Source organism: Schistocerca americana, chromosome 1, assembly GCF_021461395.2.
Source record: "Schistocerca americana isolate TAMUIC-IGC-003095 chromosome 1, iqSchAmer2.1, whole genome shotgun sequence".
In the NCBI taxonomy this organism is placed as follows: Eukaryota; Metazoa; Arthropoda; class Insecta; order Orthoptera; family Acrididae; genus Schistocerca; species Schistocerca americana.
In genome coordinates, this window is record NC_060119.1 from 212608229 (window position 1) to 212622266 (window position 14038).

General features: G+C 41.4%; 1 protein-coding gene across 1 annotated transcript in view; it reads left to right on the forward strand.

Annotated features, from left to right (window-relative positions):
- Positions 1-2474: 2474 nt before the first annotated feature.
- LOC124622690 overlaps positions 2475-14038 on the forward strand; it is a 101725-nt gene continuing 90161 nt past the window's right edge. The window contains exon 1 of the mRNA XM_047148481.1: positions 2475-2621. Within this exon, the coding sequence (XP_047004437.1) occupies positions 2531-2621 (91 nt within the window). The 5' untranslated portion in view covers positions 2475-2530. The remainder of the gene's footprint in view (positions 2622-14038) is intronic.

Sequence of the window (14038 nt, forward strand, 5' to 3'; positions counted from 1 at the left end):
ACGTGAGTACAAGTCTTGGCTGCCTGTCTCACCTTACCTTATGTTTGAGTTACCTTCCCAGACCTACTCTTGGTACACTTGCTGAAAACCAGTTGTCCTGATTCCTTAGATTGTGATGTTTGTTTTAAGGATATTTGTAATTTTCTAATTATTGTTGTTGTTGTGGCCTTCAGCCGAGTAATAATTTCACTTCTTTTATAATAAGGCCTTCAGCCGTGTTACAGTTTGTTTTATAACAAAGTATTTATCTTACTACGTGCTATTTGTAATGGTTTTCCTGACTGCTAATTCAGACCTTCAGCTTTTTGTTATTTCAAATTATTTGTGGCCTTCAGCTGAGTGATAATTTCACTTCTTTTATAATAAGGCCTTCAGCTGTGTTACAGTTTGTTTTAAAACGAAGTATTTATCTTAATATGTACTATTTGGAATTGTTGTTCTAATTCAGGCCTTCAGCCGTTTGGGATTTGAAGTTGTGTGTGACCTTCAGGCTAGCAATAATTTCACTTCTTTCATAATAAGGGCTTCAGGCGTGTTACAATAAGTTTTTTTAAGCAAACTTGTTTTAAAAGCAAGGTATTTATCTTAATATGTGCTATTTGGAATTGTTTTCCTGACTTCTAATTCAGGCCTTCAGCCGTTTGTGATTTGAAGTTGTTTGTGGCCCTCAGCCGAGTAATAATTTCATTTCTTTTATAATAAGGCCTTCAGCCGTGTTACAGTTTGCTTTAAAACGAAGTATTTATCTTAATATGCGCTATTTGGAGTTGTTCCTCTGACTTCTAATTCAGGCCTTCAGTCGTTTGTTGTTGGAGGTTATTGTTGGTGGCCTTCGGCCGTAAAATTGTAGAATTTTTTTTCTGTAATAAGGCCTTCAGCCGTCATACAGTCAGTTGCGTTTTTTTTCATGACTTTGTTTTAAATTTTAATTTCTTTAAATAAAATTCACGTATTTGTTGTGCAACAGAGGGTAACTGATTACGGCCCCATCCACAATTGTAACCTTATCCTGCCCCATCCTTAGAAACCAGCTCTCAGTTACTTCTGCTACAACAAGGTGGAGGAAAGACTAAAATGGATAAAGGTAACATCACAACATAAAAAATGAGAACCTTCTGCTTAACTGTACGGAGACTTACGCGGAAAACGTGCTGAAAAGGCCACGAGATATGAAACCCAGTGATACGAAATGTCAGTAGCTCAACAGTAGAGAGGAAGCATTTTGAGTAAAACGGCACATTCGCCACAGTTAGCGGAGATCGATAAACAAGTATTATGTGACTGTGAGCAGCGGTTTAAAGCCATCGTGGAAGTGGTTAGCCTTTTATTTCCTTATGTAGGATTACGGTTTCTGCTAATTCCCTCGGAGAATGATCTGAAATAAGAAACTGTTCAGCAAAAGAAGAATTATGACCATTTCTCCCTTTCTTATCCAACAGGTGCTCCTTATATCTCGCTTTAAGGGGACCACACCCTGCCTATCTAACCCGTGTTAATTTAGGCAAGTATGTGACCCATTTCTGAAAAAACCTATTTGATGCAGGACCTTAACATTTTTACTGTATGTTACATGATGCTAATAGTCAACTGTACTAAAATCTACTTTATACATTTTACAGTTTTGAAGAAATACTTTTCTAAATTTATCAACAAAAAATATTAAGTTTTCTTCTGCAGAAAATATTTTTTTTGTGAACTTCCTAACGGGGGAATATTAATGAATGTAGTACCAGATATGGCGTTTTATGTTATGCAGAGATTCTGAAATTCTATTCAATACCTCCTCATTAGTTACGTGATCTGCCCATCTAATCTTCAGCATTCTTCTGTAGCACCACATTTCGAAAGCTTCTAATCTCTTCTTGTCCAAACTATTTATCGTTTATGTTTCACTTCCATACATGGCTACACTCCATACAAATACTTTCAGAAACGACTTCCTGACACTTAAATCTATACTCGATGTTAACAAATTTCTCTTCTTCAGAAACGCTTTCCTTGCCATTGCCAGTCTACATTTGATATCTTCTCTACTTCGACCATCATCAGTTATTTTGCTCCCCAAATAGCAAAACTCCTTTACTACTTTAAGTGTCTCATTTCCTGATCTAATTCCCTCAGCGTCACCCAACTTAGCACCACGGTATCAGCCGTCAGTAAGGATTGATATCGTATGTCATCGCGAAATACAGTGTCTCTACGTCTACCTACAGATTACTGAAGATATCGCAAGTAAATACGGTATATCGGAGCGTGACGGAGACTATTGTTGTGTCGCGCCGCCGGTGATCACCGCACACGGTTGGCTGTTATTGCGTCGCGTGCTGTGGGCGACGGCATTGAGACAGTGGAGTGCTGCACGCAACTGATGCGACAGAAAACACCTGCTCCACTGGGGACTGCGGGCGACTCGGCACGCAGGCGCCGTGACGCAGACTCTGTGTCTCCGGCGTGATATCTACGGCGTCGGTATTTAAGGCGGCGGCAGCGGGGCTGCGTGCATAGACGAGGTCTGTGTTCGTCGCCCGCCATGGCGCCTGCTGCCGCCAAAGTGTTTCTCTTCGCGTTCGTCGCCTGCCTGCTGAGCGCCGCCGTCTCAGCCGTGGCTTACCTCGACTGTGGTGAGTAGCCTGGCACGCACTGTTAACACTGCCAAGTCGGAGCGTGCGGAATTAGGTGGAACTCTGCGCGGGTAAGAGAAACGAGAGGCCTACGCAAGAACCATTTACGCATCCATCCCGTCTTTACCCACATCCGCTGATGTTAAAATTTTGCTAACCATATAACCTATAGACTTGGAGAAAGACAATGTTGACTGGAATACTCTCTTTCAAATTCTAAAGATGGCAGGCGTAAAATACAGGGAGCGAAAGGCTATTTACAATTTGTACAGAAACTAGATGGCAGTTATAAGAGTTGAGGGACATGAAAGGGAAGCAGTGGTTGGTAAGGGAGTGAGACAGGGTTGTAGCCTCTCCCCGATGTTACTCAATTTGTATATTGAGCAAGCAGTAAAGGAAACAAAAGAAAAATTCGGAGTAGGTATTAAAATCCATGGAGAAGAAATAAAAACTTTGAGGTTCACCGATGACATTGTAATTCTGTCAGAGACAGTAAAGGAATTGAAAGAGCAGCTGAACGGAATGGACAGTGTCTTGAAGGGAGGATATAAGATGAACATCAACAAAAGCAAAACGAGGAAAATGGAATGTAGTCGAATTAAGTCGGGTGATGCTGAGGGAATCAGATAAGGAAATGAGACACTTAAATTAGTAAAGGAGTTTTGCTATTTGGGGAGCAAAATAACTGATGATGGTCGAAGTAGAGCGGATATAAAATGTAGACTGGCAATGGCAAGGAAAGCGTTTCTGAAGAAGAGAAATTTGTTAACATCAAGTATAGATTTAAGAGTCAGGAAGTCGTTTCTGTAAGTGTTTGTATGGAGTGTAGCCATGTATGGAAGTGAAACATGGACGATAACCAGTTTGGACAAGAAGAGAATAGAAGCTTTTGAAATGTGGTGCCACAGAAGAATGCTGAAGGTTAGATGGGTGGATCATATAACTAATGAGGAGGTATTGAATAGGATTGGGGAGAAGAGAAGTTTGTGGCACAACTTGACTAGAAGAAGGGATCAGTTGGTAGGATATGTTCTGAGTCATCAAGGGATCACCAATTTAGTATTGGAGAGCAGCGTGGAGGGTAAAAATCGTAAAGGGAGACCAAGAGATGAATACATTAAGCAGATTCAGAAGAATGTAGGCTGCAGTAGGTACTGGGAGATGAAGAAGCTTGCACAGGATAGAGTAGCATGGAGAGCTGCATCAAACCAGTCTCAGGACTGAAGACCACAACAACAACAACATAACCTATTCGGTGTGCGCAATTCCTTTAGCTGAATTTCCCCTAGCCTAAATCTTTGACAGCCTAAGTTGACGTTTCAGAAGCTGCGAAACAAAAACCAGCAAGTTTTATTTCATAATAAGTTCCGGATCCTTTCACCCAAAGACAAACACCGTGTTGTTCATTTATTTTCCGATGATTCCGAGTCCTCAAAACAAAAGCCATGTTACTAGTAAAATAAGATGTTCCGATGTTCCGATTAAAGACCTCACAAACTTGAAATGAACGAAAAGCCATAGCATCTCTGCTATTGAAAGCCTCCAATCCAGAAACACCTTTAACGGTACTACCATCGTACCTAGTTTTAACTAGAGCCCCGCCGCACTAAAATCAAGTAGGGCCTTTAGTTATGTTTTGTTTATCACTTTAAGTACTGTATTTTTGATTTGTTTATGACTTTAAGTACTTTATTTTTAATTTAAAGTATATCTTTATAGGTATGTATTAGATTGTCTCTTCCTTATCTTTAAGATGGTGGTATTATCTCATTTTGTTATTTTGGAGACTTCGACGCTTCTTATTAAAAAAAACAGTGACCCGTATATGTAATAAGTTTCCTTTAATTTACGTCTGTGGTCACAAACTTTTTGTTAACAGATTACCGGTTTCGGTCTTTAATGACCATCATCAGAGCTGCAGCAAAAATGGGGAAAACATAAATACGCTCGTAAACTGTATACAGTTTAAGAACAATACATAGACCATAATGAAAAGTAGTACTGACAAAATTTACGTTTGTACGCTTTAAATATGAAGAGGCATACCTGTTCCATAAAAACAAAGTCCTAGTGTACTGCAGCCATAGTGGCACCATCAAATGTGGAATTAAAACGGCTTTGGGACCGCATTTATCTGATACTGGTCATTCCATAGGGAGCATTGAGAGTTGTCTGCGTACTCTTCACAGAGTGGAAAAAGGCCGTGCTCTTAATTTGTTAGAGAAGTTTGAAATTTATAAAGCAAAAAATAGAGAAACAACTAAACTACTTAACTGGCAAAATAACTTTGTGACCAATGCCTACTTTGCTTCATTTGACAATGTTTTGCCCTAATCACTGCATGCCTCTGTTAAATATAGTGTGTTGATAAGTTCAGCTAGTATTGAGTACATCACATATTTACTTAGTTTTCATACGTTTTACTCATGACTCTAGTATGTTCTTGTTCCTTCTCTATTCATTTCATAGACTGCATTAATCAGATAATGTGGATCATCCACTGTTACGGAATTTTATCCGTTCTTGCAACGGAGCACCGCAGGGTATGAGGGGCCCTCTGCCGGTCACATTCCTCCAACCACTTCCCGCCTGTGCGGAATTCTGGCGTTGGCGCTAACAGAGGGCGCTGATTGTGTGCAGCACTATGTTTTCTTTCATTTGTGGCTCCCTTAGCGATTTGTTTAATATTACCCGGTGCACTATCAACGGTGTTTAATATTTATGTCATTATCTAGAATATTGGCACTAGAGCACATGTCAACCACTGTTTTTTAACTCTTCCTCTTTTTAACAATATTACTTTTGACGTGTTCTTCTTTTTATTGCTTTTCATTACTGTAATGCATTTTATACGTTATAAGCTTATTACAGACTTCAACTATTGTATCCCCCTTTATTTTCGCTGTTTGAATTAATTATTGAAAACTAGTGTATGCCGACATTAGCGACATCTGGTGGCTACTGTACGGCAGCTTGTCTTAAACAGTAGTACTACTGACAACATGACTCGTGCAAGTGATGTTATTTATATGTATTTGACGATGCTGGTGCTGATTCCGCATTTAACATTTGACGATGCCACTATGGCTGCAGTACATTAGGACTTTGTTTTTATGAAACAGGTATGCCTCTTCATATTTAAAGCGTACAAATGTAAATTTTGTCAGTACTACTTTTCATTATGGTCTATGTATTGTTCTTAAGCCGTATACAGTTTGCGAGTGTATTTATGTTTTTCCCATTTTTGCTGCAGATCTGGTGATGGTCATTAAAGACCGAAACCGGTAATCTGTTAACAAAAAGTTTGTGACCACAGACATAAATTAAAGGAAACATCTGAGGTCATCAGTCCCCTAGACGTAGAACTACTTAAACCTAACTAACCTAAGGAGATCACACACATCCATGCCCGAGGCAGGATTCGAACCTGCGACCGTAGCAGTCGCGCGGTTCCGGACTGAAGCGCCTAGAACCGCTCGGCCACCACGGCCGGCAGTTGACGTTGTAATCGACATTCCATCGACTAAGAAAATAGAAGCCAAACGTGACCTATTTTAATCTCTATATATAAAAAAGAATGTCCTGACCGACTCAGTTACTGACTGATCCTCGCCCATCCCAAACCACTAACGAAAGAAATTTAATACTTGCAGAAGATGTTGATCTTGTACTACAGGCGTAATCTAAGAACAGATTTTTCGAAATTTCACCCCTAAGGGTGTAAAATAGTTGATGAAATTAGGAATATGGAGAGGGTGTGGATCTTATACTATAGGCATCGCTCAAGAAGCGATTGTTCGAAATTACACTCTGTAAGTAGGCTGTTTAGGTTTTTATGTTGGTAGCGCCACATAGCGCTCTGTATGAAAATCACTGACTGTGCTCGGTGAAGTCTGTGGCTGGATGGAATTGTTGGAATATTTGCTATTGTTGTGTTGGGCAGCTGGATGCGAACAGCGCGTAGCGTTGTGCAGTTGGAGGTGAGCCGCCAGCAGTGGTGGATGTGGGGAGAGAGATGGCAGAATTTTGAGAGCGGACTATCTGGACGTGTGTCCGTCAGAAAAGGGAAATTTGTAAATGACTTTTGAACACTATTAATGTAAATACATTGTTTGTTCTCTATCAAACTCTTTCATTTGCTAACTATGCCTATCAGTAATTAATTAGTGCCTTCCGTAGTTGGAATCTTTTATTTATATGACATTATTGGTGCTCGCTGTATTGCAGTAGTTCGAGTAACGAAGTTTTTTGTGACGTAAGAGATTCATGAAAGGTATAGGTTATTGTTAGTCAGGGCCATTCTTTTGTGGGGATTATTGAAAGTCAGATTGCGTTGCGCTAAAAATATTTTGTGTCAGTTTAGTGATGGTCAGAATAAGTAAAGTGTGAAATGTCTGAGTACGTTCAGTTTTGCTCAGCTGTTTGAAAATCAAATAACGTAAGAGGTTTTCCAGCACTGTCATTTATAATTTTTTTCTGAGGGGACGTTACAACTCCTAAGGGGGTGAAACAGGAAATAAACGGCTTTTTGAAAATTCGTCGCTATTAAGGCAACTTGGAGCTAGAACTGCCAAAATTGTCATTTAGATTTTCAGTCAGAAATAAAAAAAATACGTGTTTCAGCACTTTTGGAAATTCAACCACCGAAGGGGTAAAATAGGTGATGAAAATTTTTATAAAAATATTTCATTAGATTAAAAAATTGTTAAAGGTAAATCTATGAAAATTAGTATTTCACATCTCGGTTACATATAAAGAAATTTGTGTTAGGGGATGAAGTTTCTATGGAAATACCTACATAAGAACGCAAAAGGCGTGATTAACAAAAGCCTTCAACTGCAGCTCCAGAATTGCTTTTTGCTGGAAAGACCATGCTTCTATGAGCTTATTTGGGGTGAAAAATTTAGCTGTTGCAATTTGTAAACAAAATATGAATCCCATTAAATAAAAACAAAAAAACTGTGTAGACCATAGACCGTACGCGAGCGAAGCAATGGGCATTAAGGTAGTACAAAATATTTACACGTATGTCTGAAAGAAGACACTGTTGACGATCCACAATTGTACAAAAAACTCTAAATCAATTTGCTGAGTGCGAATTTCTTGATATCGGCTCTGTTGTGTGGACTACGATAAAAGACTGCACACGGTGTGACATACGGAAATGTGCATCTGTCCGGGGATCGTGCACGGATAGGCGACCACTAGCGATAAGCGAAAAATCCGGTTACGGATCCCGGTCCAGAGCAAATTTTCATGAATCACTGCTAGGTATTAGGTCTACGCCTAGTACAGCTGAATTCAGCGAATTAATTTCGAATAACACAAAATAACCGTCATATCCATGGCAAGTTCTGTGAATAACACCTTTCTGTCGCAATTAATGAACAGCTGTTTGAAATTTTCTGGAGAATAACTGCATAACATTCGGAAGTCAAACGATGCCGTGACAGTAGTTGTCTTCATATGCTGTATAATGTTCGAAGTTAGTCGTATATTTCATTTTTCAGATATACATCAATTCACCACAACGTTAAATCACGTTAACTTGTACACTTGTCACTGTAACTAGCATTGCACCGTGTACTTGTTAACACATTCACCAAAACAAAAATTAGTAACCCCAGCGTGCACGCACAGATGATTCGTTAAGCCTTTATACAGGGTGGTCCATTGATAGTGACCAGGCCAAATATCTCACGAAATAAGCATCAAACGAAAAAACTACAAAGAACGAAACTCGTTTAGCTTGAAGGGGGAAACCAGATGGCGCTATGGTTGGCCAGCTAGACGGCGCTGCCATAGGTCAAACGGATATCAACTGCGTTTTTGAAAATAGGAACCCCCATTTTTATTACATATTCGTTTAGTACGTAAAGAAATATAAATGTTTTAGTTGGACCACTTTTTTCGCTTTGTGATAGATGGCGTTGTAATAGTCACAAACGTATAAGTGCGTGGTATCACGAAACATTCCGCCAGTGCGGTTGGTATTTGCTTCGTGATACATTACCCGTGTTTAAATGGAGCGTTTACCAATTGCGGAAAAGGTCGACATCGTGTTGATGTATGGCTATTGTGATCAAAATGCCCATCGGGCGGCTGCTATGTATGCTGCTCGGTATCCTGGATGACATCATCCAAGTGTCCGGACGTTCGCCTGATAGTCACGTTATTTAAGGAAACAGGAAGTGTTCAGCCACATGCGGTCAACCACGACCTGCAACAAATGATGATGCCCAAGTAGGTGTTTTACCTGATGTCGCGGCTAATCCGCACATCAGTAGCAGACAAATTGCGCGAGAATCGGGAACCTCAAAAACGTCGGTGTTGAGAATGCTACATCAACAGCGATTGCACCCGTACCACATTTCTATGCACCAGGAATTGCATGGCTACGACTTTGAACGTCGTGTACAGTTCTGCCACTGGGCACAAGAGAAATTACGGGACGATGACAGATTTTTTGCACGCGTTCTATTTAGCGACGAAGCGTCATTCACCAACAGCGGTAACGTCAACCGGCATAATAAGCACTGTTGGACAACGGAAAATCCATGATGGCTGCGACAAGTGGAACATCAGCGATCTTGGCGGGTTCATGTATGGTGCGGCATTATGGGAGGAAGGATAATTGGCCCCCATTTTATCGATGGCAATCTAAATGGTGCAATGTATGCTGATTTCCTACGTAATGTTCTACTGATGTTACTACAAGATGTTTCACTGCATAACAGAATGGCGCTGTACTTCCAACATGATGGATGTCCGGTACATAGCTCGCGTGCGGTTGAAGCGCTTTTGAAAAGCATTTTTCATGACAGGGGGATTGGTGGTCGAAGCACCATACCATGACCCGCACGTTCACCGGATCTGACGTCCCCGGATTTCTTTCTGTGGGGAAAGTTGAAGGATATTTGCTATCGTGATCCACCGACAGCGCCTGACAACATGCGTCAGCGCATTGTCAATGCATGTGAGAAAATTACGGAAGGCGAACTACTCGCTGTTGAGAGGAATGTCGTTACCCGTATTGCCAAATCCATTGAGGTTGACGGACAACATTTTGAGCATTTATTGCATTAATGCGGTATTTACAGGTAATCACGCTGTAACAGCATGCGTTCTCAGAAATGATAAGTTCACAAAGGTATATGTATCACATTGGAACAACCGAAACAAAATGTTAGAACGTACCTACGTTCTGTATTTTAATTTAAAAAACTTACCTGTTACCAACTGTTCGTCTAAAATTGTGAGCCATATGTTTGTGACTATTACAGCGCCATCTATCACAAAGCGAAAAAAGTGGTCCAACTAAAACATTGATATTTCTTTACGTACTACACGAATGTGTAATAAAAATGGGGGTCCCTGTTAAAAAAACGCAGTTTTTTTATCTATGGAAGTGCCATCTAGCGGGCCAACCATAGCGCCATCTGGTTTCCCCCTTCAAGCTAGACAAGTTTCGTTCTTTGTAGTTTTTTCGTTTGACGCTTATTTCGTGAGGTATTTGGCCCGGTCACGATCAATGGACCACTCTGTAGATGGCGTAGTAATCGAGTCACGCGCTCAACTGCGCGCGCACTGCCTCTACATAGGCATTAAGGCGATCAATGACACGTTTATTTTGCAAGCGGACGTTATATGTAAGTATGGATAAATGTAAGGACGTGGCAGAGTAGCAGAAAGGAGCAATCGCATTAGGCCGTTCCTATGGCCTTACAGTGTGTGACATTGCTGCATTTTTTGTGTTTCGCGGCGGACTATTCAACGTGCGTACAAGTAATAGTGCAACCCAAGTGGCCGCGAAATACGACGTCTTAAATGTGGTCGGAAAAAACTGAGAGGGGCTGGAGACGCGTTTCACGGCTTGCGAATAAAAATCGCTTTCAAACACGACAGAGATTCCTGCAGTCAGTGGATGAAGGTCGATACCAACCTGTTAGCGAAAGAACATTGCGACGGAAACTGCATACGATGAACATTTAGACTTGGCCACCTGGCGAGAGACCATTGCTCGCACAGAAACGTAATGACGACAATAGCAAAATTCATTGGGCTAGAAAACTATGTGACTGGTTTTCTGGACACTCCCCAGCCGTACTACTTCTCGACTGGCCTGCAAAATCACCTGTCCCTCATAGGAAATCTATGAGGCATGTTGGAACAGTGGATAAAACTGCGTCGTCAGCATCCCTACATTTTGGCTGAACTGCGTGGTCACATCCTCAGCGGGTGGCTTATCCTGCATACGACGTAATTGCTGGGCCTTGTGTGACTCACTTGCTAACCGAATCCAAGCGGGCATTACGTCCAGTGGTGGAATTACACGATATTAAATGATGTTTGTAATGATTTCTCCAGGGGCGACTACTTTTTTGTCCGGTGAGCTCGCATGTAAGTGAAACGTTAGCAGATTCACTGATATTATAATGAGCATTATTTGAAAATCCGCCTCTGTATCCGAGTGATGAGTGTGTCTGATTCTCAGACGCAGCTGCCACAGCTTTTTCTTCGATGAGAAGACTGGAACGAAGTGCACTCAGACTCGTGATGCCAAATGAGGAACTACTTGATTGAGAGGTAGCGGCTCCAAGCTCTGCAAAGCCGACAACGGCCGGGCGAGCGGTATGCTGACCCAAGTCGTCGTCCCCCCCCCCCCCTCCCCACCCCGCACCCGATCCCCACCTCCACCGTAGGCATCTGCGTGATGCCACAAAGCAGGAGATGACACGATATCCGGTCCCCTGAGAGTCAATGTACTAACGAGATCACATTCGTTCTTCAGGGAACAACAATCAGTTATTATCCTGTAAACGAATCGATGTGTTCAAAGATAATTGTGATCCACTGCCCACGTGGGAATCCAGCATTCCTTAAAGTTGACCCTTGAAATCCATTTGACCATTTTAACGGCATACTGTACAACTGCTGGCTTCAAGTACACTTAGCATCAAAGAATATACTGATGACCCATTTTTAAATCTTGGTTGTGGCAGGAGTTTGTTCCTGCAAAGCAATATTTAAGCGACAGATATTTCTGAAGAGCCATATCGCTACTTTCAATATGGAGATGACCTCACAACATCACATCTGAATAGGTATTCTATGGGATGTAGAAGTCGGCTTGCGAAAAGCTTAAAGACATCTTCTCTACATAGCTCCTCGAATAAAATACTGCTAAAAAAAGGGACTCTGCTATTTTCATCAATAAATCGTCTGTCATCTCGTAAGTCCAAGATTTGGGCTAATGGTAACAATGAAATACGAGGAGCTCTTGAAATATCAGAGAGTATTAATATTTTGAATTCACTTTCATTGCCCTACAAGGAAACAATAGTCATAATTTAACTTTTCCAAGGAAGAAAGTTCAAAGTTTTACGTCCCGTGGACTTTATCGCCGCCTTTAAAACTAAGCACTTATAGAAAGGAAAATATTTGTCACAAGCTGTGCCGCACAGTTTCATGATACAGGAAATTTTTTTTTGGGTAACCATCATACGTTCCTTAATGAATATGATCCATATTAGATGACTGGTTCCACTTACTATACTTTCATCAAAACTGCCTACATAAACTTTAGAGAACAAAATTAGATAAGAACTGCGATAAGAAATTTGCCGTGAACTTCTGTGAAAAATATTAATCGGTAATTGCTTATGAAAAGCATGGAAAATAAAACCCAGACGAGCCAGACACGAATCTGAAGCCAGATTCTGCTGAATATAGCTCCAGAACCGCATCCAGACTTCTGTTAAAGACCCATCACGTTCATACCACAACTTAGCCCAATCTCCTGGAGGAAAAAATTCGTGTAGTCGCATATTTTTGTACAGCGGTGGAGGGGAGTGTCATGAACAGCATACTAGAAATCCTGGCCAATAGGGTGTGATCGTGGGGGTTGGGGCAGGAAGGGGGTTGGAGGTGACGTGTAAAGGTCACTTTTTAGGTTTTTCTTGACTATCTCGAAAACCACACCTCCTAGCGAAAACGGTTCGCAGTACGAAATTACACTACATTAAATTTACTATTCATTTTTTCCGTGGCACTAATAGTTTCCGCGTTGCAGCGGATGGTTGGCTGGTTGATTGGTTGATTCGGGGGATGGGGTCAAACAGCGAGGTCCCATCGGAACAGCGAAGAATGGGGAAGGAAGTCGGCCGTGACCTTTCACAGGTACCATCCCGGCATTTACCTGAAACGATTTCGGGAAATCACGGAATACCTGAATCAGGATGGCCGGACACGGGTTTGAACCGTCGTTCGTCCGAATGCGAGTCCATTGTCTTAACCAGTGCGCTACCACACTCGGTGCAGTGGATGGATTAACCGCAGTGATGTGGGGTTACCAACACTGTTGTTAGCGTACCAGTAGGGACAAGAAAGGAGGCATGAAGGGCGCCAAAATAGAAATAATAATCATCCATTTATTGCACCGTTACACACGCACATCATGATATATGAGACATTATGACAAACAGTGTGCATAATGAAGGCCGCACAATTTTACCAATGTAAGAAATTAAAATAATACTAGCATAAAATTAACTAAAGAGCCTTAAAGGAAATGTTTATGAGAAGAACACGGCGGGGCCGCAAGGGAGGAGGCAACACGATACTTAACTCAGCTGCACCAAAACAAACAACGGACACCAGGCCGCGCCAACAACGGACACGTAAGGCAGGCAACTACTCTCTCAGCTGCGGTTCCGCGCGTTCCGCCGAAGTAATAGCTACTTGAAACTTTTTAATACTTGGAACAGCACACCAGTGATCAGCAAATTTAAAAAAAAAAACAATAACATGACATAAAAATACAATAATTTAAGAAAATCACATCATATGAGTATGAGCTTAAGGTCTTTCGGTAATGAACAGATTACGAAAGGTAAAGGGACATGTACCACTATTAAATCTTGCGTAATTACACTAATAAATTTCTCAGTACCCAAGTTGCAATTAACGCAACAAGAATTAACTCATTTAAGTGATAATGTTACTTTAAAATAATAATAAAATATTTTCATACAAAGGAGGACCAAGAATGGCCCGATCAGTACTCCCCAGTGAAGCAGTTCACACACATGGTACTCCACGGCTCCGTGCACACAGCCCCATACAGAATGCAACACAACCTCAGCGACCCCGCCTACTACCAGAACCACCACGCAGTAAACCAAAATCGTACTAACCCAAAACAAGGACCGACTTTTAAAATAACGAGACCTAGCCCGGGCCGGACAACAGACCAAATGCCGGGAAATCCATAAGAAACCTCAGCCAAAACAACAATTTATGAACAATATGCCAAACACAAGACCTCTCAGTCCAAAAGCTTCCGCTTAGTCGCGAAGGTGGCTCCGACCCGCCTACTGAGGTGCCAAGCGTCGTACGGAGTGTCGAATCAAGCTTAA